We start from the raw sequence: 24,920 nt of genomic DNA, 5'->3' as shown, positions 1-24,920 counted from the left end.
AGTTCTGCGTTGAACTTTCATATCCCCCATAATATCTGTAGATTCAATAGTTTCTAACTTAGGTGGCTTTGTCATTGCAGAAAACTCTTTTCTCTGCAACCCTTTTTTTTTCTTTGGTCCAACATTTGCATGTTAGATTCAGACTTCTACGCAATGTTTTAAAAAGCGCGCCTTAAGGCTTAGAAAGCGTGAGACGCTGTAGAAAATGAGTCTGTTTGCAGGTGAGGCGCAGAGGCGGACAAGGCGCCGATGAAGGCGGAAAAGGCAGCCAAAGCGCGCCTTAAGGCGTCTAAAGCGAACGCCTGGGAATTTTTTTTTTCTTTGGATGGTTTCGTGTTTCTTTGTTATGTGCAATTGGAATTAAAATTTGGATTTCGTGTTATAAGCTTCTGTTATTATCTAATTCAAAAGCCTCTGGTATTCAAAAGATATGCAGGATTTTGTGTATTTATGTGTATATGTCACTATGGTTACTGCAATCAACGGCCTTAAATGGGTATCGTACAAAACATGTAAATAGATTTGAGTAGCATCTCACCTACTGTGCCTCTAGCCTCTAGCCTCCTAGCTATGCATATACTCTGTTATGGTAACAAAACATGTAAATAGATAGACGTGTAGGTGCTTGTGTGTATTCTATGATAGAATATCCAAATGGATTTAATGAGGCTTGCAATGTTAAGTCGCTCAGTAGCATCTCTTGTACTTTAACCCTCATCAGAATATTGATCAAATCTTTTCTGTTTTTTAATTAGGCTTATTTGTCCTTACCGTGTAAACAACATGTCGAAGACAGCTCTGCTTCCAGTGAAGAAAGAAGTAACAGCTCCCTCATTGAAGTTGAGAATATAATATCTGCATTTAGAAATCTGAAGACTGCAGACAAGTAAGTTCAGAATTAGAATCAACTTTTACTTTTACTTATGCTTGTGTTATTTTTTTTGGGAGTGACTTGTTATAATTCCTCTACAGTTTATCAACTGTAGCTGGAGTCCCATTGTTAGTAACTTCAGTGCTATTCTTTTAACCTTTTATAACATTACATGGTTTAGAAAAATGGAGATTTTGCCACTTGGAAAAGAAGCATTGTTTATGGCAGCTACTATCATATCGGCACAATCATCTTGTGCTCAAGTCTACATGGTGCTTGGACGAACTTGTGCAGATTTTGGAATGCAAGGAAAGACATGGGCAGATCGTTATACCCATTTTTTACAGAATAGATCCTTCACAAGTACGCCTCCAGAGGGAGAGTTATGCAGCTACATTTGTTCAACTTGAAGAATGTTTCAAGGACAAGGTGCTCAAGTGGAGGGATGCTTTGACAAAAGCATCCAAACTAGCAGGGTTTGATTCATGCAATATCAGGTAACCTTTTAACTTTCTAGCAGTAATGCAAATATCTCAATAATCCGGATTGTCTTCAACTATTAGTTATTTGTTCTTGGTTATTATGCCAGCCTTGAATCGAATTAGTGGAGTTAGTAGTTAAAGATATTGGTTTATATAAGACTAGTTCTATATACATGTTTTTGGGTTACAATACATGTTCAATATATAAGACTAGTTCTATACATAAATACAGCTAATTTATACGTAAGGCTTACGCCTTACGCCTCAAGGCAAACGCCTTGCTGAGGCTCTCCCGAAAACGCCTCGGCTACGCCTCAGCCTTTTAAAACATTGCCTATACGTCTACGTACTGTAATTAAGTCTTTTGTCATAGACAAGTGAAATAAGGGCGATTGATAAAAATGATTCTTTACTAGCTTGCTTTTTCTTTTTCAGTATTGGCATTGGTCTGGGTGTTATCTATTGGTCTGCTTTTGGTCTATGTATTGTTGGTCTACAAGATACGAGGATTCCATTCTCACTAGTTCCACTTTACTTTTGTCAATAAGAATCAGCTTACACGACCAAGTGTATTTTCATGTGCTCTATGGGTGCCACTAAATATAGTGTCTAACAAAGTTTCCTGAAAGAGTTTAGGGTATATATATGCATCCTCATATGCCATCATACGCCTTTGCATTTGTACAATAGAATATTAGACCTTTCTTTATTTACTTGAGTTAATCATGGTTATGAAAGTTACTCTTTTTCCTTATTTTTCTTGTCCTTTGGTTATAAGAAGATACTCTTGCAACTGTGGTACTAAGGTTTGTTATTTAACTCTCTCTGTAACCTTCTGTTGGACTTTACAGCATGGCTCAGTGTATAAGCTTGCGTTTGGACCGAAAGGATTTGTTGCGGTATATATCAGATCCTATTGTTGCAAGGCATATTCTTCGAGAAAATGCATTTGGTTAAGAAGAGCAGGTCCTAATTTTGAAGACAAAAGCTAAGAAGAGCAGGAGATCAGTGAATTAGAACTTGACTTGGATTTTTTTCTGTTCTCCTATTTTGTATTATCAGACCATTTAGATTGTTATGGGATTATATCAACTATCTATTATGATTAATTTTCTGTTCTTTTGGTCATTTTTCATTCCAGAATCTAAATCTTGCCATTACAACAACAATATATAGAAAGATATGTCGTATGATGAGGATTATAGGGTGGAATCAAACAAAAATTCTACAATTCACACGACGGTTCTTACTTATATCATTGTTGGATACACACACAGACAACGAGTAAGCAAAAATCATCGTCTCAAATGTCACAATACAACGGTTAGAGTTATATCTGTCGTGTGAAAGCGCGCGCACTGAATTTTTAAGTCATCACACCACATTTTATGCTGGAAGAACTGTCGTGTGTATACAATTTACACAACGTCTTAAAAATAAAAACTGACTTCTGAACAACAAAGAGACAAAGGCTGGAATCTTAAAAACCGTGGTATGAGTAGAAGTCACACCACGCTGGAATCCTAAAAACTGTGGTATGAGTAGAAATCACACCACGACATATTTCTGTCGACAGCGTGTCGGCAGATCTGCCGGTCCATCAGACGATGGAGTCAGCTGCAAACCGTCGACTCAATGATCGGTATACGACGGTTGAAAACCGTCGTCTGACAGCGTTTCATCAGACGACGCCTCGATAGACCACGGAAATGCAAAACGTGAGACGACAGTTTTAAACCGTCGTGTGAAGCCTTTTGTGTAGTAGTGATAGCAGGCTCTGAGGGGTGCAACCAGAGGCAGCCGCCTTACGCCATCAACCTTCGGGCCTCCGGCAAACTTACTATATATATATATATATATATATATGTTATGAAGATTTTCTATTATCTTTGCAAAAAAGATAACATGACGCTCTCATAGTTTAGCGGCAATTGCTTTGAGTTGCCTTTGGTAGTATCCAGGTTCGATACTTTTGGGGCTCAAAGTGTCTTTCTTTTAGTATTATACACACGCTTTGTTAGCCTTTCTTCTTTATTTTATTATTTTTATTTTTTCTTGTAAAAATTAGACACAAACAATACCTATGAATATAATTTCTATCTGGCGGTAACTTGATTTCAAGATTAAGGTACACCTAATGATGTCTTCTCGCCTCCTCTCTCTAGTGGTGGGTTTTTTTTGCCCTAGCGCTTGTTCCTGATGGCTGCAGCGGGCGTGGTGGGGGCGGCCTTGGCTGGTCTCAAGCATATGGGTGGCCTCAGTACCCTATCCTCCTCAACCTCTCTCTGAAGTTAGTGGGTCTAAGGCCGCGATAACTTTCTTATCCTCTAAGGGAGTGGGTCTTTCTCTGGCCATCTCTGGTGGCCGAGGATCTCGATCCAATTAGTGGCGGACTGGTGATGACGGCTCTATCAGCGGTAGGTCGAGCAACTAGTATTGGTGGTGGCGGCGGTCTTCTGGTTTCGCACTCAGGATTTGTTCTGGGTGGGGAAGCTAGCAAGGTGGTTCTAAAGCTAGATGACGGCACGGCGTTTGCGGCGTTGTCGTCGGTGATAGTGTTGTCAGAGTTATTGGCTGGAGGCGCATGTCAGTTGGTGGTGTTGATTTGATGCTGGTGGAGTCGACGTCGAGAGGAATGATGTCGGAGCTGTTGCTGTGTTGAGGCTTCCTCTAGATGGCGCGGTGGCTTGGAATGACTTGTTTCGTAGCTTGGGCTCTAGGGTTTCCTACGTTGCGGGGGTAGTGGCACAGCTAGTCTTCTTGGTGGCTGCTGCTGAATTTGGCAATAAGGTGGTTGGTGGTACTCTAGGGTTTTTGCCACCAGTTTGGATGGTTGTGGGCCTTTTGCTTTTGGACTTACAGCTGCTTCATTGGGGTTTAGGGCTTTGCTTCAAGGTTTGGGCCTCTTTCATTTTATTTTTCTTAATCAAATCTGGAGAAGCCCGTTAGGGCGAGTCATGTTTTCGTTGTTACCTACATTCATCTTAATTATTATTAGTGGATTGACGACCCTATTTATTTATTTGAAAAAAAAAACTTCTATTTGGGAAAACCTTTTGTCCTTTTATTTACTGACTTTTTTTTGGTGAAAATTAGACACAAACCTATTGACCAATGAATATAACTTCTATAATTCTATTTAGGAAAAAGAACATTTGTATGAATGGGAGAGGATCCTTTCCTAAGCTTCTAATCTACCTAACCTACCTAAGCTTTCAACAACAAAATGACATGTGGCCAAACTTACATCCAATGGCTCATATGATTTCGCACTATATTTTTTTCTTCTTCCATCAGTACGGCTAAAACAGTCTCCCGTCTCTCTATACATCTACTTCGAATTGCTCCAATTTGCTTCACATCCAAATTGGCCGCACACACTCAGATCGATCAACCCTCAAAATGGCCGTCGAAATCCCAACGGATGCGATAAAGCAGCTACAGATCTCTCTCCGAAAAGAAGCCAAGATGTCATCCTACGACCCAGAAGACACGCCGTCAGCAAATTTCCCTTCGCCAAAAGAAACTATATGAGTTGGATTCGTCGCTGCCGTACCTCCAGTGCAAGCATTGCAAAGGCCGACTTCTTAGAGGCGTAGCGTTGCTGAGTTGCGTCTTCTGTGGCGCCGACAAGAAATTGATGCTAAATGGAAAGGAGGCTTTGCAATCTCCGTCGATGCTTTGATTGGTTTTGGTTTGGGAGATTTTCGGTCTAAGATTCGAGATCCTTCAATTTGTTTGATTACCTTTGGTTGATTTTATTATGGTTTGATATCAATATACGAAAGACAATAGATACTTGAATAGATCGAAACTTGAATGAAAATTGCATTTTGGGTCATATTTTCTGTAATAATGAAGCACGTAATTCCTCTTTGTCAAAGCAAATATAGAGTTCCTAAACTCTAAAACACACAATATGAAGAGAGAGTTCAGAAGAAAAAAAATAAAAAAAATAAAAGGGGATTACACTTACATGTTGCAATGGAATGCAGGGAAAGTGAGATAGATAGAAGAATCAAAGCTAAAGTTCTGAACTTTTGATTAGATCTCTCTGCATGTATCCATTGAATTTCACAACTGAAGACTCGTGTGCTTTTACTTCATCAGGAGCGCTGAAGAAAAAAAGAGGGAGAAAGCGAGGGAAACAAAACCAACAGCACGGCAACCTCAACTCAAATAAAAATGGAGATTAAAAACCTAAATTTATTATAGGCCATTGGATGTAAGTTTGTCCACATGTCACTTTGTTGTTGAGAGCTTAGATAGATTAGAAGCTTAGGAAAGGATCCTCTCCTTGAATGGATTAGTACGTGCTAATTTTATGTGAAACCACATTTAAGATTTAAATAATGGCACCTTAGACCTCTTAAATGTTAAGGCCCGCCTTGTCAACTAAACTAGCCCCACCACTGCCTAACATTCATTATTATCATTTACTAGATTAATTGCTTCTAAGCAATCACTTTCCAACATTACTGGCAAAATATGGCATCAACCGCAAATTTTTTTTTTTTTTGATCAAATCAGTAACCATTCGTTAATGTGAAGAAAGGTAAGTCGGATTGGATCGACTTCGTTAGCCATTCCGGCCCTTCCTCTATATAATAGAGACTAGTATTTTCATACAAAATTGACTGAGCTAAATCATGAGCTACCTTGTTGCATTCTCTGGGTTGAAAAAAGATCTTATCGGTACCGCATGCGTGCATCAACCGCAAACTTCAAACCTTCCTTCATCACTGCAATTAACTCAGTAATTAACCAAAGGTGAGAAATTAAGGCTGTGTTTGTTTCACAGATTTTGGGCATTGGGAAAGGAATGTCATTCCTTTCCCATGTTTGGGAGTGACAATGGAAGGGAAAATGCTTCCCAATGGAAAGGAAAAAGAGGTGGAAAATGATTCCCCCAACCCACCCCGGATCCACTTTCCCAATGGAAAGGAAAATGATTCCTTTCCTTTCCACAAACCAAACAGAGCCTAAAGGCCAAATATTAATTTAGTATCAGCACCCAAATCAGCCAATCAGGTGCCAAACTATTAATGGCAAACTTCAAACCTTCCTTCATCATTCTGCCAAACTATTAGGTACCACAAAACCAACACTCCTATCTTCATTTTGTGTTACTCCCCCATCTACATTCAACTTACAAAACCCCAAATCAGGTGGACTCCAATGTATCCTCAGTCCTCTGATGCCTCATTGTATGTAATCTGGCTCTTGGTATGTTTGCCGCCTTGAACTCCTGATCCAAATCCAAACAATGCTCCAACAACGAAACAGATTCGCCAACCTTTGTTCCCTGCAGCATACCATTCCTCACACCCCATATATACCAACAAATTTAGCTAAACCTTCTCCAAATCATCCACTGGCAGTGTTTGCATATATTTATCCAGGTTTTTATTTTTGCTTTTTGAGTATGTGTCTACTCTCTGAGTTCACAGTAACCATTATGTGCTTCAAAAGCTGATCCTCTTATTTAGACAAGTTATGTAACCGGAATAAGCAGATGAAGTTGGGTAGTGGATGGGTCATTACACGTTCACTTTTGTATAAATGGACATATTTCACGAAATAAAAGATAAATTAATAAAATGTCTACAACTCTACCAGAGAATCATTTCAAACGTACCGAAGCAATCCATTTCAATGCAATGATCCAACTTAAGGAACCATAAACATTGAGAACGTGGAACAGGAAAAGAAAAGTGGTACAAATATATACAGAACACTAATTTTTTTTTTTTTTTTTCATTTTTCTTCATTAAAGAAACACATAGAAGACATGCTTGTATAAACAGAGACAGCCCCTTCACATATCAGTCCAAACTTCAAGCATCACCCACCAAAAAATAAAAATAAAAAAAATTCGAGCATCCGTTAGCACAATCCACTGCACTTGTACTTCGTAACAGTCTCCTGCAAATTCAGTATGTTCTTGCTTCCGGTGACAGGCAAGAAAGCAGTAAGTTATCCTTTCATAAGTAAATCAGCCATCAATTTTCACTTCTGGAGGTCCTCTTGCAATTGGCACACCACCACCATAATCTGATTTGGGCTTTGCATAGTCCACAAATATAACACGCCCATTCAGCGCCTGCCAATTATCATCTGTTATTTCACTCTCTACGATCAAAATATATATGCACAACACAAGAAACTACCTTTCCATTCATCTCCTCTACGGCTTTGTGGGCTTCATCTTGTGAAGCAAAGGTAACAAATCCAAATCCTTTTGATCGGTCCGACACTCTGTCTGATACTACTTGAGCTGCCAAGACAAATGAAGAATTAAGAGTTCAGAAACAGTTGCTGCCCATTACACTTGGAAATGATTATGTGAATATTCCCACAAGTCACCTTCAACCACTTGACCATATTGAGAGAATGCTTCTTGTAATCCCTTTTCCGTAGTGTAAAATGATAGTCCTATAACATGGTGAAAAAAAAAATTGTTACGAAAAGTTAATGTACTAAGATATCAACAAACAAAAAAGTTTGCAGGAAAAAGAATTAAGTGGATGGTAGTTATTGCTGATGTCAAGAATTGAATGAACAATTGATGAAATGAGAATACCGCAATCACACAGAAAACAAGAATTTATGTTGCGTCTAATAATAGAAAGGGTCCCTTTCTTATGATCAGAGAGAAAGGGTCCCTTTTATAAACAAGGGACAGCCCTCTACTCTTGGTCACTTCTAATAATAGACGCCAACTAAATGGTCTCACCAGTTTCATGACTATATGCAGTGCAAGAACTCTGAATCAGTTTGCCATAAGAAGTGCAAGAACTCTGAATCAGTTTGCCATAAGATAAACTTTGGATGAGTGATTGTTGCTGTTGCTATCTAGAGTAGACCCAAGACAGATAACCTTTTCTCGAAGAAGCTATTAATAGATCAAATTATGCAAGCTCATTGCTGATAGTACAGAGACAGAGAACTAAAGAAGTTATTCCCTATCAACACGCCCCGGCAAAAACCCATTTTCACCGAATGTAAAGTGGTCACTCAAATTCTATGTGTTCAGCTGTCCATTTCTCCACACAGTAACCAGAATGCATAACTTGTAATAAATCCTTCAGAAATGTTTGAACTTCAAATACATGTAACACAAAACTTGAGAGAGTAATATAAGGGTGGTGGTAAGCACCACGCTTCCTAATTACCGTTGGATTGGCTTAAAATTTGTGTGGCAGAATCACCATATACAGTTCTCTAACAAACATTTCTTCCACCACTTAATTCAATTATTATGATTTGACAAAACCCTAAACCCTTGTTCAAGTAGAGCTAGATATCAAGTAGAAACCACAGGCAGAGAAGGGTTTAATATTAAAGACAGTAAAGAATACGAGGTTATGATAAAAGCAGAGTGAGGAAAAGAGATTATACCACCGACGAAGAGCTTAGTAGTTAGTGCCCGGCAAGAGATTAGAATCGCCGGAGGAATAAGAGAGGAAGATGATAAACTAGGGCCCAACCTCACCGCTCTTCTAAGCAGCGCCATTGATATATGCCTACTATGAAACACAGAGAGAGGAACAAGGCGGGGGCGGCTAGTGTATGTGCTTCCCAGCTTTCTTCTGGTACTGTTTCTGAAAGTTCTGACTGAATGGGTCTCCTAAAATAAGTGGGTTTGGGTTTGGGCCTATTTTATACTTACTTCACATTGTAGACAACAACTGGGTCTTGTTGAGGGCTTTCAGAAGTACCTTTGCTACTTTTTTTTTTTTTGACAAAGAAATTGCATATTATACTTGGATACAACTTACAAGCATCAGCAGTCAGTACATCGAAGAGCCATTGTGATTTGTGGCCAATCCTCTACCCAAACTTGAAATGCAGGAAACAAAAGTGTTTTCCTAGCTAACATATGCGCTGCCTGATTACATTTCTTAAGGCAATATGTACAAACAACTGAATTGAAGAGGTGAAACATATTCTTCACCTCTTCTACAAGACAACTTTCAACAGACAAATCAACTTCATCTTTAGTAAAGATAAGAAATCACAAACAAGGCATCAGACTCAAGGATGATGTTAAAAGATTGAAAGCCCGCCTGAGAGATAACTTGTAGTCCTAAAGCTGCAGCATACAGTTCAGTAGTCTTTGCTCCAAAACGCCCCACCATTCCCTTAGATACTGCCAACAATAAATCACCATTTTCATCTCTTAATATAGCACCCAACCCTCTCCTACCAGTAGCAACATTTACACCACCAGACACATTTAGCTTGAGAAAAGGAAATAGGGGTTTTAACCATTTATCACCATTTATCACCATTTGCCACCATATGAACTGAGCTTGGGTGAACAACTGCAGCAGAAAGAAATCAGCAAGAGAAGAAGCAACCTGGGATAGCAGAGTGTTAGCAACAATGAACTTTTGTTGGAAAATCTCTTCATTTCTGGCTTGCCAAATGCGCCGACATAAACACACCACAAGAGCAAGTTCTGAAGTGGAGAGTACCTTTGTTACTTAGCGCTTTTACTAGAAGTGGTTTTTTTTTTTTTTCACAAGTTTTTACAGAACCACCAGCGAATGCTTCTGTAACTTCAAAAGCCAAACGCCGGCAATAATAAAGTGTAGAATTACTTGTATTAATTTTAGAAGCAATCTCAAATGACACCACTATGATCACTATTTGTGTGGCAACTCCGCCAAGGTCTCTAAGTTGGGGAATGAATCTACACGAAACGAATTCTTTGAGGAACATTCTCTAGCTATATTGGTCAGAGTTTACACATTATGTGGGATACAAAGTTTTTTTTCTTTTCTTTTTCTTTTGGGCTTGGGTGTGGGATACAAGGATAAAAATAAGGGCTGTTATTAACACCCAAATTGTCAATATACATCAGTTTTTTTTTCCTTTTCTTGTTACGCTCATCAAAAGTGCAGAAAATATATATATTAGCATCAAGTGGTGATAACAACTCCCAAAACGTAGACTCCAATACTAACACCCTGTGAATCAAACTCTTGAAAGAGATGGAATAATTGAAATGAAAGCACCATTTGGTTTGTGATATAGCTAATTTTCAGATTTGGCACGGCCACATCCTGGATACCGAGTTCCAAGGTACAATGAACGGGACCAGAAACTGAACCCTTGGCCTTGGGATTTCGGAAACAAAACAAAGTTAATCAGCTTCCATGAAAAGAAAATGAACTAATTCAGTCATAATCAGAAGGTCAACATAACAGAAGTTTGAATACAATTAATACAACCCAAGAAAAACATAGTTACAACTTACAAACATGAAATTCCAGGGGAGATACATATGGACTAACAGAGACCAAAGTGAGTGCCATCCTTGCAAACCTCCCAAGTCGATAAATTGTCATGAAAGTTGAAAAGCTCAGTGCGGAGGAATTTGATTGGATGTTACACCTAAGCTGTTTTGCTGCCATTATTCCTCAGGACAGAAGCGGAATAACTATTTACATAACTTATTCTACATAAATTTGTACTCGATCAAATTTGCAGATGAAGAGCCCACAGGTTGTGCTAAGTTATTCATGTATGGTGCACTTTCAGCAATGCATGGTGAAACATGTCAATGAATTGATCGTCCTATCAGAATAACAGCACATAAGTCAGCCAATACTTGAGAACACTTTTACATCAAGGACATATAAGCATCGGAGTCCATACTATCTAGTGTGAATAACCAAAATGGATTCTATATCACATTATTACTTAGAAAGCAGCAACAGAGATGCAACACTCGACAAGAAATATTTTGAGGAAAACTAGTGTATAATAAAATACACTAATTCACTCAAAAAGATTTCTTGAAATAAATTTAATAGGTTGGGTAGGTTTTAGATAATCATAAAGATGAAAAGAGACAATTATATATATAATACCTGAACAAGCATCAGAAGTGCATCCCGAACTTTTTCTCTGCTTATATGAGACCCATCGTTGGGAGTGGGAGGGGCATTAGGAGTTAAAGATGGAGGTGGCGTTGGTGGTGGAAAGGGTTGAAGCATTGGAGTGCCATATGGGCGTTGCAAATTCACAGGAGGATGAAGAGCACCGGCAGTTGGAACAGGCACAGCTGAAGAAATGGGAGGTACAATCACTGAAGATGAGGAAGCAGGTAGGGGGAAAAAGGAAGATGGCTTTATAAGATTAGCCACCCGGCTGCTGCTGGTTGTTAAATCAGATGTACCGGGCAAAGGTGTTTGTGTAGATGAGGCTGAAAGGGAAAGGGCAGGTACTAGTGGGGATGGTGCGGGAGATGAAACGACATTGGGTGCATAGGAAGACGGAGGAGCGGTTCCAGAAGAAGGATAGGGCTGTCTTGAATTTGCAATGTTTGAAGTGTTACCTCCAATATTCATAGCTGCCTGCAGTAAGAATAGGAAAACAAAAATGCTCAACCATCATGGGAAACAAGCTAAAGATACACTAAAACGGTGTGACATGCCAGCATGCAAACACATTAATAGGTGACTCTACACTACATTATAAAACATTTTAGAGCATGAAAGATAACTTTCCTTCTCCTGCACCAACCTAAACCCTATTTCAGTAAAAGATAATTCTCAAGTTAAATAAGTTTTTCATAATTTCACCTTGTTATTCACTGTGAAACCTTCCTGCTAAAGGTTTGACATTCTAAATATGCCATATAAATAGAAAGCTCTATTAGATATAATTCTAATCTCACTTCTACAACTGAATCTAACATCCACAATTCTATTTGGAAATGTTTCTGAATAAAAAAGCATCAAAGGAAAGATGCAACTGCATTTGTAAACCCAAAGTTTCCACAAGATCAAAGAAATTGAAAGCAGCATCAAATTTCTGGTATATACTAGGACCAATGCAAATCTCTTTGAGAAAAAGGATTAAACTTAAGTCTTCAACAGTAAAGAACCAAATAGCTCAGGGGTCAGGACTTGAGTGGAACATCATCCAGACAGATTCTTCAGGTGTGCCTAAGAAATAGTGACAACCTCACTCTTCAAAAAAATTTAAAAGCATTCCAACAATGCAAATAACAGTTTAGATATAACAAATCAGATGATGTATAACTGTATAAGAAAACCAAATTCAGGAGTTCAAAAATTGACATAAACGTTAGCAGATCACCACGACATTTCACTCACAAAGCCCCAACATCATACCAAGTAGTTCACAAAGGATGAATCTTCAGGAGGTTCACTGGCAGTAGTGACATTCACTGATGGCTCCAGTGGCCCTTCCATGACCAACATCGATGGGACTGCTTCAAGTTCTTCAAATTCACTACATTAGAATATGCAAATAATAATTAGAGATAGCAATCAACAAAACGAAACTAAGAATCCAACTCTAGATATGGCAGAGAGCATGACATATCATTCCCAAACAATGACATATGAGATCTCAAAACAATCTCAAAACTGCATGATCGTGACAGTAAAAGAGGATCCATGCCAAGATAATTATCTTGCAAGAAGAATCCACCTCCCACGACATATATATTTTTTTTGAAGAAATAAACCATATAAGAGGTTTTGTTAAAATGCTTGTCACAGACTTAGAAAGTACCCTTGTTCCAATTCTATGAAGCAAAAGGCTTCTAATGAACCAAAATGATGTCCACACTTAATTCTTCATACAGCTAAAAATGCAGAAAAGGTTCTGCAATCTGAATACACATATTTTAAGGACAAAATTTGTAATTGAATCACAACAATAATGGTTCAATGCTGATAGAAGGGGAGGCAGCAAATGGACAGAAAACCTTTTGCTAGAAGCTACTTTGGACTTTGGAGGAACCTTTGAGTATGCGTTAAGAATCCTGTAAAAAAAATAACACAGTTAGTACGTGTAATAGAGCACATATTTGCATGTGTATAAATGCATCGACCTACGATACTCTAGTCATTTCAGCATCGCCATTTACTGCTTTAAATCTCGTGCTATGCTTTGTGTGCACATCCACCATCTTTGTGCATGGACATGAGGGGCACTTTTGTTAATAATTTCAAAAAGATCTGCCATGTTGCACATTGTTCAATACTGAAAGTTTGCCATGTTGAGCTTGATGTTTACTTAGAAACTAATGACGGAATTTATAAAAACATTCACATTCACGTGAAGTACAAAACCAATTAAAGATAAATACTGTACCTAGTGAAGAGATTTGCAACTTCCTCACATTCACGTGAATTATAAAACCAAATGCCATTAACTTCCTGAGCCGCATTCCTATACAACAAATATGGAACTTGAACTTCATACTCAAAATCTCCCAAGAGATTCTCCACTAGGTTATCTGTATAATATAAAGACATAATTATAAAATAAAATATAAAAAACTGTAACAACTATACATTAGACATATGCAGGTATGTTAAAATAATATTTAACCACAGAAAAAAGGATATGTTAAAATAACGCAAACTTTCAATAAGAATATGGTATAAGCAATAGAAAATAACCTTGTAGAAGAAGAAGATATGCTTACCTGTGTTACGCCGATTCATAACAATGAACTGGAAGCGAGGCTGAGTATTCCTAACAATAACAATAGGAATAGGTAAGCCAAGTATCAAAAACACATATAATCTACTGACTTTCCAACAAAATTAGCACAATGGTAATAGAGAGAGGGCTACCAAATCGAAACTATTACCTCTTAACGACAAAGAGAGAGCCTTCAACATCCTTGCGACTCTGCGAAAACCCCAAAGAGAAGGAGAAATTACTAGTCGGTCGATATGGTGAATAATAATATTAATCAAAGAGAGGAGGGGAGGGGTAAGGAAGTGAGTGAGTGAGTGACTGACCCATTGGTTATTGTCGATGTTGAATTCGTAGAAGGTGACGTGGGCGGCGGTGATGAGAATCTCTTCGATGAAGGGATCGATTCTCTGGAGGACGGTGAGATTGAGCATTTTGGTGCTCTGCTGATCCAGATTCGGCATCAATTTCCCCGACTGAGACATAGAAAATTTATGTTTCCAGCTAAAACCCTAGCTGCTCTCAGATTTTCCCCCTCCGAATTTTCCCGGCAAAGCTACAGAACAAGATATGCGGGTCATCCATGAGCTTCTTATTATTATGGTTGTGAGATTACAAAATGGACCTCGCACTCTCAGGCCCATTTTTCTTGTCACAGACAATCAGGGTCTAAAAAATCTTGGATGGAACTTTTTTTTTTTTATGTTCTCTATTTTATTTTTAACATCTTCTCACAAATGTTCATTGTAAATAAAAAGTTGGACTTTATTTCTCTTTGAATTTGGAGACCGAGTTGGAATTTCATTGATTCAAAAAAAAAAAAAAAAAATGATAGCAAACTGCATTAGTTTTTCATTTATAAGTGAAATGTGGTCATTTCAACTAAGTTGTTCTCTTATATAAAACTAGCACACGTTGTGTGTAGGAAAGTTGGGGTTTTTTTTTTTTTTTTTTAAAAGAGCGTGTGGGAGTTTCCACTATATTTAATTTTATTTTATTTTGTTAATTGACTTTATTTTTTATTCAAAGTATTTTAATATATAAGGGGTAAATTGATAAAAAAAAAAATCAGTTATGGAGAGCAAGCTCTCTTTACTTAATAATAGTGAAAATGAATGCATAGAAATAACCATAATTTCATTGAAATATGTCGCATTAGACAAAGTAAATTACATCAACTGTAACCAAATTCACACAAGGAGCAATACTCGAGCAGAAAACACAGAACACAACCACAAACAACATTGTAATCATTTGAAGAGCTTCTCTCCATCTTCTTCTTGACTAATGCTTTCGGAGAGCCAAAGCAGAGAGCAGAATCAAGAACACGAAGGTAACAACAGTCATAAAGGCTGCCACCACAGCCGCACTGATTTGCTGGCAGAAATCACCAAACTGGTTGCAAATGGCGAGCCAATTCGAGTTGGCATTGCCATTGTGTGCTAAGTAGACTATGGATGTTGCAGCCGCAGCAGCAGCAGTCGCTAGAGTAAGCGTCACCTGCATAATATAAGCATCACAGATAGGATTAAAAATTGATATATAGCATGACATTGTTAGCTTGCCAGACTATTTCGATTAGGTGAATCTTCTCTGAAGGTATATATGATCCAAACTGATAGCTAGTCTGGTAACATAACATGTTCGTATCTGACAAGAGAACATTATTCTAAGGATGACTTTAAAGCTATAAAGTTGGAGAGGTTTTAAAAATTACAGTGTCCATGATGAGGAGCAAGAGCCTTGGTCCAGAAGCATGGGGGCGAATAATGGCTACTATGGAGAAGGGGATAGATAGCACCAGGTAGCCAGCTACAAGTGACATTGCTATCAAGAAAAACCTGCATTCATATACAATGGTCCAATATTAGTCATTGAAGTTACTAAATATTGTTGTGTTGTCAGACTGAATATTAATCAAACGATGTGACATGATTCAGTAATACGTCTTGATTCACTGACTTTCTTCATACCATGATCGAATATTTGAAAAAAGAACATTTCATGAGAAAGAGATAGAGTTTGAGAATCACATACTCGAAACTGGGCATGTCATCATAGCTAGCTTCAAACTGGAAGAACTGAGTGAAGAAAGGAAGGTTCTGATCACTAGTCCCCATGGTGGCAGCAGCAGCTAGAGCAGCCACCATTGCACCTATCCTTAAAACCAAGTCGATAATTCCAAGCCCTCTTTTCATTCCTCCCTTCTCTTTCCTAGGAACCGTCAAAATAGGTGCTTTTCCTCTGGTTGCTCCGCTTGCCTCAGGAACATCAATGGCGGTTGCTTCACTCTTCATTTTAGCTGACAGAAAGAGAGAGATCTTCTTAAGACTTAAATTGAAGCTCTTTTGGAGATGAGAATTGCTGAAATGGAGAGACTAAAAAGCTTGTGATGAATGTGATTAGACATGGGAACCTTATATAGTGCAGCAAAGACGAGTTTAGTGGACTAAAAATAGTGATTATAATACAACTTTGTAATTTAATCGGTTAATGGGAGCAAGAGGAGAGTTGTTGTTTGAGTGAAAGAAATGTTCTGCTAGATGGATCAAGTACTAACCACTTCAATATTAATAGGTTGTCAAGGAGGAGTGGATAGAAGACTTTTATCATACCATGAAGATGAAGAGGGTGAACTGAGGTAGTTTGTTTGGTCTTCTATTATTGCCTATGCACTTTAGCTTTTTGATGATATAATGCAGAGAGAGGCTGGACTCTATTCAAGAGTAATGTAGTTTAAGTCAAAAGGTCAACCTGCTATAACTAAGAAAGTTATTCTCTTAATCACTCAACTAAACCAACCACCCTAAATGCAGAGTAATCATATTATTTCTATACAATTAAAGGCTTTTCAAATTAGATTTGTAGACCTTAATTGCTTAACAAGTTCATATTTCGGTTACTCTTGTGGAAAATTTTTTCTGTGCTGGGAAGATTTAGGGTTAAGGGTTTAACTGCTATGCAATGCTGTCTATGCTTCGCATAAGATTCCAGGCACAGACATTTTACGATGATAAAGACCAGAAAAAGAGATACAAACATGCTCTCTAAATGTCAATAACTTTCTCCGTCGGAGCTGCTTTCAAGTTTAAACCATTCTTTTAAACAAAGGAAACAAATGGCCAGGCCATGTTTAGTAAATTTTATCTCAAGGTAGTGAATATCCCCTTGATCTTTTGTTTTTGGAATGTTTTCTATATAAGAAAATAATTATGGGTTACAGCTTACAGGCCTAAGCTAAACTCAGATAAATAACATTGGCGTCGATGATACATCAAAAGTTCCTAACAAATTATGTACATACGTAAAGATAAATTGGACAAAACTGGGTTGGGTTGGGTCAACTCCTAAAGACCTAAAGTACTCGACTCCAATGAGCTTTACCGATTCAATACTGGCAGGAACTATATAAGTATACTCCATCCCCGCTCAGCAAGAACCTTGATCACCTGACTAGCAGCCTCGGCAGTGTCATTAAGTGGAACATAGCTCCAACACTTGGACATCTACCAAATCAAAAAAAGAAAAGGAAAAATCTCATTAATAAATAAACGAAAGCAAACATTGTTAACAAATAAATTAAAAACGATCAATGTTCTTATCCAACCATGATCTTTACACATTATAAGTTGTACATAGAGATCCACAGCATGATGTAGAGAATATGAGAGCTTTTTCCACCCTCATATTCAAGCGAGCTGCTCAGATCACTTCTTTCTCATTTATTAACTAAATACTAAGGACCGGCTAAAGGTTCTTTGAGTAGAAAATACAATTGCTTTAAATGATAATTAGCTAGGGCCAGTTACTTACATCCTCTTTACCAGTGAATGGTTGAACTACTCCCCGTTCCTCCAGACGGTTCTGGAAGTCTGTCAACTTCCACGAACAGTGTTCAGCCCCAATCACATACACAGGTTTGCTGAAGTGAAAAGTAAGAGAATGTCGAAACACAAGAACTTCATAAGATGGGATTTTTGAAAGGAAATTTCATTCAGTTAAACCTCGTCATCATCAAACTTGAAACATACCCAGTACTGCAAGCCTCACTCAACATGCTGACTGAATCAGCAGTGATCATAAAAGCATCTGCCAAGGCTAGATGGCCCATATGTGGATTGCAACCTAAGCAGTATTACAGAAAACATTAAATTTTTCCTCTTATGTACACACATAGATAGATAAATAGGTACATAAATGCATGTATAGCCATCCCTTGTACCCTCCAATGTGATTGATTATAGCAAATCCTTAACTAATCCATCAGTTTCTTCATATAGTGTGCCCACTCAAACTAGATTTTGGCATTCAATCATGCAAGAAACACACCATTTACACGTCCAAAGTGAAAAACTGACCCTAAGTGGACTCTCATCATCACCAATTTATGAAGAAATTGATGAATTAGTTTACTAATGGCTTTGGTTGATCATATTGGAGAGTATAGGGGCATATGTGATCAAATTAGAAGTTTGGGACACAAATGATGTGGTAAAATGATTTTAGTTCAATGTTTTATAAGAAGAATGCAATAAGTACCTTCGCCATCCCAAATGTAGACTTTTGGATTATTACACGTAGACTTGTACCCTCCAATGTGATTGATTATAGCAAATCCTTAACTAATCCATCAGTTTCTTCATATAGTGTGCCCACTCAAACTAGATTTTGGCATTCAATCATGCAAGAAACACACCATTTACACGTCCAAAGTGAAAAACTGACCCTAAGTGGACTCTCATCATCACCAATTTATGAAGAAATTGATGAATTAGTTTACTAATGGCTTTGGTTGATCATATTGGAGAGTATAGGGGCATATGTGATCAAATTAGAAGTTTGGGACACAAATGATGTGGTAAAATGATTTTAGTTCAATGTTTTATAAGAAGAATGCAATAAGTACCTTCGCCATCCCAAATGTAGACTTTTGGATTATTACTGAATTCTCTTATAAGAAGTCTGGACACCTATCGGAAAAATGAACCAGAGGAAGTAAGTTCCCGCAGACAAAACCTCTAAGGATCTATCAAGAGAATTTATACCTTCTCAGGAGTTCTTCTAGAGAAAGAAATTCTCACACTTCCACAGCTCCATAGAACATTCTGCAGCATAGCTGCCAACTGTTTCGCAAGATCCACACCATATGAACAGTTTCCTATGAAACAAATACATATACAAGACTTTTGATCACCTTTCATAATAGAAAGAAAACAGGGAGGAACAGCTTGAACAATGTAAAAGTGCCAGTGGGGTTCAAAATGTAATTTCAGCAAATGAAGAAATCAAGTATTTTAAGACAATATATAAAGAGTCTGACCTAGTGAATACTGACTTAACAAAATCAGGTTGCAAGTATAAAAAAATGACAGTACTCCAGCAATGTCAGGATACTTTTGATGTTTCGTAATGCATTCCATAAATATCAAAGAGAATTATAAACATAGAAATCGAACAGAACTATGTCCTAATAAGAGGACAAAATGGAAATCATAACAGAGGTTAAGGTGCAAAAGTTTACCAGAAGGGCCTCCTATATTGACTACAAGCAAGGGCTTCGGGAGAGGTGCCAGTTCAGCGTGCCAGGCAGAAGCAGCACTCTTAAGTGCAGCAGGATCAGCCTGATGAAGAGCTCCAATGGTGAGAACCTGAATCATAACAGAGAACCTGTCAACAAAATTATTCTAGTAATGTATTTGTACAATACTACAAATATTAATCAACCAAGATATTTACCACATTTTTGCCAGGTGGTTCACGAGGAGTAATCCACCTCCGGAGAAACCAAGGAATTTGTTTCTGTGCATGAGGAGTCAACGGGTAATAATCATGACGAGGAGCTATCACCAAATCAAACCTATGCAGATGTGACCTTGGATGTTGTATCTGAAACAAATTTTCAGGGAGAAACTGATAGAATCGGATATCTAGTGTTTCCATGCATCAATACATTACGACTAAGTTACAAAGTTAACAGAAGATACTTGAATAAAAGGACAATGTAACATTGATATTAACGATCAGTTTTTGGTTGAACAAAATCACCATACAACATCATTCTCCTAGCCAGTTGATTCATGCAGCAACATCCTCATGTACCATTTTACCTACAGAAATTATATTTTTGACAAAATTACCTACGCCTCTAGAATAAAGTAACAATAAAAAATAGAAGACTAAATCTTTACATTACCGTGACAAACACCGTATGTTATATATTTAGACAACAGTCAAGATAGAAGGATGTCTGGTCTTCTTAATCAATCAATATACAAATTTATCACCAAAGTTCATTGTAAACCAAGTAGGACAGATCAAAACAATTGTATTAAAACTGATATATGGCCTCAGTTTTGTTTATCTGTATAAAGCAATTCCCAGTCAATAATCATAAGCACCTCTTCTTAGGAGGAAATGAACTTTAACCTGGACAAGAAAAACATTTTCTGGAGCTAAACGTTTTATGGCGCTTGCAACAGGAATGGTATCCCGACCAGATGCAACTACCAGCAACGGGCCGTCTCTGGAGAGAAAGTAAATGTCTTTCTAAGTACTGAGGTCCTTATTATTACACAAGACTCAAAATAACACTAAAGCTCCTATCCATTAAACTGAAGTAACGTCTTATATGTATATGAGCTTCCATCTCCCTATCCGATAGACAAACTCAACAAAATTCTAAATTGAGATTGAAGAATAGAAAAAAAAAAAAAAAAAAACGTAGCAAAACACAGCGCATACATACTTGTCAAATGTCTTACGAGCCATATTTGCAATCTGCTTTGCATCAGCTTCCACAACACCAGATGAGAGGCCTACGCTAGCACCATTTTGCAGCAAGAAAAAAAAAAAAAAAGACCCATCAGTACATGTGGGGTCTACAAAATCCATGTGGGACCCCCCAACATATTACAGTACTAACAATGCAAAGAATTAAGAATCAAACTTGAATGAAATATTGATCCACACAAAGTACCTATCTTTTCTGCAGAAAAGGGCATCCCTGAGATGACATAGTCTACTTTTTTATGCAGAGAAAGTGGAAGCCATGGAAGCCATTTGTTAATTCCTCCTCTTGGTCTAGTAACTCGCTTTAAATCAATCAAAAACCAATCAAAATGGGGTTACAAACCCAACCAAGAAAACCAGAAACCCAATTCAAATTACAAAGAATCCGAAACATATATGATACACTCACATAAATAGAATGACGATCAGATAGACCCAGAGCACGAACCAGACCAATGCTCTGATTCTCTGCTCCGGCAAACCCATTTCCGATCACAATGGCCCGTCTGATAGCTCCCTGGGTCCCACCTTGGACCATCTCCGCCATCCCCAGATTCCCCAAACCCTTCACTTTTCTACTCTCTCTCTCTCTCTCTCTCTCTCTCTCTCTCTGCTTCCTTAAACCACAGGGTTGAACAAAACGACAAGTCGTATGATGGAACGGCGTGTCGTATTTGGAAAAGGGGTTTTGTTTGTTTAAAACCCTTTTCAGGTTCTTCTGGCTCAGTCTCTGGGTTTTTGTGAAAGATGTGGGCGAGTGCAGAAGGAGGGGCTCCGGAGGTGACCCTAGAGACCTCCATGGGGGCTTTCACCGTTGAGGTAAAACTTCTTCAGTAACTCAGTAATTTATTACCGCGAAAACCCTAAAGTTCGTGTCTTTACTTCCGACCTGTTTGGGGTAAAAATCGCAGCTTTACTACAAGCACGCACCCAGGACTTGCAGGAACTTCATCGAGCTCTCTCGCAGAGGCTACTACAACAATGTCAAGTTCCACAGAATCATCAAGGTTTTTTTACCGAGTTTAATTTTTGGTTGTTGAAAAAGTGAAAAATTGGTTTTGGGGGGGTTTTGCTGATTGGTTGGAATTGGAATTGGGTTTAGGATTTCATAGTGCAAGGTGGTGATCCTACTGGGACTGGAAGGGGTGGAGAATCCATTTATGGGTAATGATTTTTTTTTTTTTTTTGGGTTGAAGGTTGCTTCTTTTTTTATTAGGTTTGAGAGCCGATTTTATTATGATTTAGAGTAAAGACTGAAGATATTGTTGTTGTGTATGATGTTGTTCAGTTCAAAATTTGAGGATGAGATAAGACCGGAGTTGAAGCATACTGGAGCTGGAATATTGTCCATGGCAAATGCTGGTCCAGATTCAAATGGAAGCCAGTTCTTTATCACGCTCGCACCGTGTGCTCCGCTGGATGGTGAGTTTGGTATTGCCAAAGTAATGTTTAGAATTCGTTTTGTTTGTTGGGAGTATGCTGCCCTTTCGTCTACTTATTCTGCATTGAACCGATGCTTAGTAATAGACATTTGTGCTTTATTGTGTAACTTGGATACATTGTGATTACACGTTTTGGTGTAATGGCTTTGCCCCATTTTTGTTTTTAAGAATTATTTGCATGAGGCATCAGTATTTAGACTATTGAAAATCATCGAAAACGGTACTTGATGTAATAGTTTCTCTGCTGATATTGCTATCAGCAGTTTACAATTTGACTTGCACAGTCATTCTGGAGAGGGCTATGGATGTTGGGTTGTTTTTGTCTTGAGATGAGCAACTTAACTTAGGCTTCAGACTGTTTACCTGGATTTCTTATTTGCAACTTATCAGTTTCTCTTAACTTGAGTTATTCACATTCAAAACTTCATGAAGGGAATTTCATTAGTAATTTTTTTTTCCTGTAAAATTGTTCTGCACTAAGAACACTTCACCTTATGCTTCTGTTTCTATTCAGGAAAACACACAATATTTGGAAGAGTGTGCAGTGGAATGGAAATCATCAAAAGACTGGGTAGTGTCCAAACTGATAATAGTGATAGGTATGCCTTCCTTTCATTACATCCTTCATATTTGATTCAGATGAATGGGTGTATAGTGGCTATATTACTTGTGATTGCTTGGTTATGGTTACTATACTCCCAAGATTTTGGGTATTTCTCATGGTTTTGACCGCTGGATCCCTGAATTGCTCTTTCTGTTCGCGACACTTGGACCGATTTGAAAATTAGAGTGCAGCTTGTTAACACTTGTGGTCCTCTTAGAGGATCAAATTCTCGTGAAGACAGATGTTTTATACATCATGTGTTAGCATCGCACAACAGTCCATGTTTAGATTTTTCTGAACATATATATCTTGATTTACAACTCTGAAAATAACTAAAATGCATCAGAAGACATAGGTAGATCAAGGATGTAAATTTACAGAAACTTAGGGTGAAAAATGGGTGAGATAATGAGCTATAATTTACAGAACTATGTCATGATCTGTCTTATAAATTTTACAGAGAGATTCTTTCGTCGTACGAGTACTGTTTTAAGTGGGGAAAAGGAAATTCATGTCAATTGGTAAATCTGACCTTAACTTGAAAAACTCGGGGGTGTCAAACGATGTTATGCTACTTTAGAGGCTTTAGTTTACTATTTGTAGGCTTCCACCATGCATACTTAACATGCCTATATCTGTGAGTTTTGTTATTGTGGTTAATGGTCTGTTTTTTGTTTCAATTGTTTCTCTTTTAGCACACTTTTTTAGGAGGCTGTAGTTACATTATTTCTCACCTCTATTTACCTGCATCTTGTTCAAAATACAGGCCAGTCCATGATGTGAAGATACTGCGGACATCTGTCAAGGATTAGACATTGCAAAGCTGCTGATAGAGATTACAGTCTCTCACCAGTCGAGATCATTGCAACAAGTTAATTGATTGTATCATAAACCGACAAATGAACATGAATGTCTTCATTTCAGTTGCTTACAAGAACACTAATGGTGAAAATGGAGAAGGTGTTACTGGTGTGGACCTTCCTTCTTTTGACACTAGACATTTTTTGCTGATCTCTATTGTACTGTTTAAAAACCAGCTTTTAGATTATGCAGTCTATTGTGAGCATTTTCTGTAGTAGCTAATTTTCTGTTTCACTTGCAAGATACCATCTGTTTAAATAATATTTGAGAATATTTTATATAAATCCGAAACTTAACTCAATATTGGGGGCAGTTTGTATATAATTTCTGGTTAATCGAAGTCTGCTGATGCCAAACTGAGATTGCGTTCCTTCTTTTTATCTAGTGTCCGTCAATGACATAGAGAATTCTATATCGCTAGAACTTTTACTCTTTATCTTTGACCGCTTTGACGACATGCTTACCCACTGTTCATAATTATGAAAAGCAAGTTGAATGTGAAGGAAACATGGTCTTTTATCCCGTGCTAAACCATAGCAACTGCATGTAGTGTCATGCCTAACTGCTGCATATAGTTCTCCATATTCGTATACCGTCAAGTTATAAATTATCGATGAGGACCAGTTTTTATAGAGGATTGAAATCCATACTCTCTAATTTGTAATCCACACTCCCTCTTTCCTTCTTTGGTCAAAATTCTCATAAAAAGACAAAATTACCAAAGAATGAAATAGGGAGTGTGGATTTCGCTTCCCTTTTTATAGTGTGACAATGAGCAAACTCTGGTTTTCCTGCTTGCGCAGTTACCATATCGGTATTGGAATAGGACTCCTCTTTTCCCTTGGAAAGTCCAAATCATGCCTTCTATAAATTAGGCGCAGCAATGACACAACTAGCATTAGTATTCATTATCGGGGGCAAAGAAACAGATCGACTCAACATGGATGACTACTCAGAGGATTGGTGCTTCGTCTGCAAAGATGGTGGTGTTCTAATGCTTTGCGACCATGAAGGCTGCTCCAAAGTTTATCATCCTAAATGTGTGGGAAGGAAGAATTCCTTCCTCAAAAGCAAGAAGCTCTGGACTTGTAGCAAGCATTCCTGTTATGTGTGCCGTAACAATGGATCAACCACCTCAGCAGCAATTAGTTTCTCATGCCTTTGTTGTCCGTACGCATTATGTGACCCTTGCTACACAGCAAGTACTACTACTAGTGCTGCTGAGTTTTCACTGCTAAGAGGGAAGGATAAGTCGGGCCTTTGCAATGACTGTTTAGAAGTTGTTAGGCTTGCAGAAGCAAACTCGGAGTATGGACCAGATGGAGAGAAACTAGACTTCAAAAACCAGGACTCATTTGAATGCCGACTCAAAGAGTATTGGGAATTCATAAAGAAAA

General features: G+C 38.0%; 5 protein-coding genes across 6 annotated transcripts; 1 reads left to right on the top strand and 4 right to left on the bottom strand.

Annotated features, from left to right (window-relative positions):
• Positions 1-6,954: 6,954 nt before the first annotated feature.
• On the bottom strand, positions 6,955-8,972 carry LOC133721811 (small RNA-binding protein 11, chloroplastic-like). The gene is made up of 4 exons (XM_062148545.1): positions 8,755-8,972; positions 7,720-7,788; positions 7,524-7,630; positions 6,955-7,456 (listed from the first exon to the last, which is right to left on the bottom strand). The coding sequence occupies exons 1-4, from the start codon at positions 8,867-8,869 to the stop codon at positions 7,349-7,351; spliced, it is 399 nt and encodes a 132-aa protein (XP_062004529.1). The 5' UTR covers positions 8,870-8,972; the 3' UTR covers positions 6,955-7,348.
• Positions 8,973-10,518: 1,546 nt separating this feature from the next.
• LOC133722274 (mRNA-decapping enzyme-like protein) lies at positions 10,519-14,407 on the bottom strand. Its single transcript, XM_062149126.1, has 8 exons — positions 14,154-14,407; positions 14,000-14,040; positions 13,832-13,881; positions 13,495-13,639; positions 13,106-13,162; positions 12,504-12,624; positions 11,235-11,720; positions 10,519-10,938 (listed from the first exon to the last, which is right to left on the bottom strand). Exons 1-8 carry the CDS (start codon positions 14,310-14,312, stop codon positions 10,882-10,884), a joined length of 1,116 nt encoding a protein of 371 aa, XP_062005110.1. The 5' UTR covers positions 14,313-14,407; the 3' UTR covers positions 10,519-10,881.
• A 548-nt stretch (positions 14,408-14,955) lies between these two features.
• LOC133723903 (casparian strip membrane protein 1) lies at positions 14,956-16,210 on the bottom strand. Its single transcript, XM_062150775.1, has 3 exons — positions 15,865-16,210; positions 15,545-15,668; positions 14,956-15,327 (listed from the first exon to the last, which is right to left on the bottom strand). The coding sequence occupies exons 1-3, from the start codon at positions 16,122-16,124 to the stop codon at positions 15,112-15,114; spliced, it is 600 nt and encodes a 199-aa protein (XP_062006759.1). The 5' UTR covers positions 16,125-16,210; the 3' UTR covers positions 14,956-15,111.
• A 669-nt stretch (positions 16,211-16,879) lies between these two features.
• LOC133722548 (mitochondrial fission protein ELM1-like) lies at positions 16,880-21,255 on the bottom strand. 2 transcript variants are annotated; one of them, XM_062149429.1, is made up of 11 exons: positions 21,026-21,255; positions 20,804-20,918; positions 20,573-20,642; positions 20,254-20,350; positions 19,564-19,626; positions 19,349-19,475; positions 18,873-18,985; positions 18,734-18,797; positions 17,859-17,952; positions 17,641-17,749; positions 16,880-17,333 (listed from the first exon to the last, which is right to left on the bottom strand). In XM_062149429.1, the coding sequence occupies exons 1-11, from the start codon at positions 21,161-21,163 to the stop codon at positions 17,232-17,234; spliced, it is 1,092 nt and encodes a 363-aa protein (XP_062005413.1). In that variant the 5' UTR covers positions 21,164-21,255; the 3' UTR covers positions 16,880-17,231. The 2 variants fall into 2 exon arrangements, with proteins under 2 accessions (XP_062005413.1, XP_062005412.1); XM_062149428.1 differs by having other exon boundaries at positions 19,564-19,713; positions 21,026-21,225.
• A 60-nt stretch (positions 21,256-21,315) lies between these two features.
• On the top strand, positions 21,316-23,824 carry LOC133722549 (peptidyl-prolyl cis-trans isomerase CYP18-2). The gene is made up of 6 exons (XM_062149430.1): positions 21,316-21,435; positions 21,528-21,623; positions 21,719-21,780; positions 21,905-22,038; positions 22,573-22,657; positions 23,429-23,824. The coding sequence occupies exons 1-6, from the start codon at positions 21,364-21,366 to the stop codon at positions 23,472-23,474; spliced, it is 495 nt and encodes a 164-aa protein (XP_062005414.1). The 5' UTR covers positions 21,316-21,363; the 3' UTR covers positions 23,475-23,824.
• Positions 23,825-24,920: the final 1,096 nt, after the last annotated feature.

Source organism: Rosa rugosa, chromosome 7, assembly GCF_958449725.1.
Source record: "Rosa rugosa chromosome 7, drRosRugo1.1, whole genome shotgun sequence".
In the NCBI taxonomy this organism is placed as follows: Eukaryota; Viridiplantae; Streptophyta; class Magnoliopsida; order Rosales; family Rosaceae; genus Rosa; species Rosa rugosa.
The sequence above is the reverse complement of the archived record's forward strand: the minus strand, read 5'-3'. Positions and strand labels throughout refer to the sequence as shown.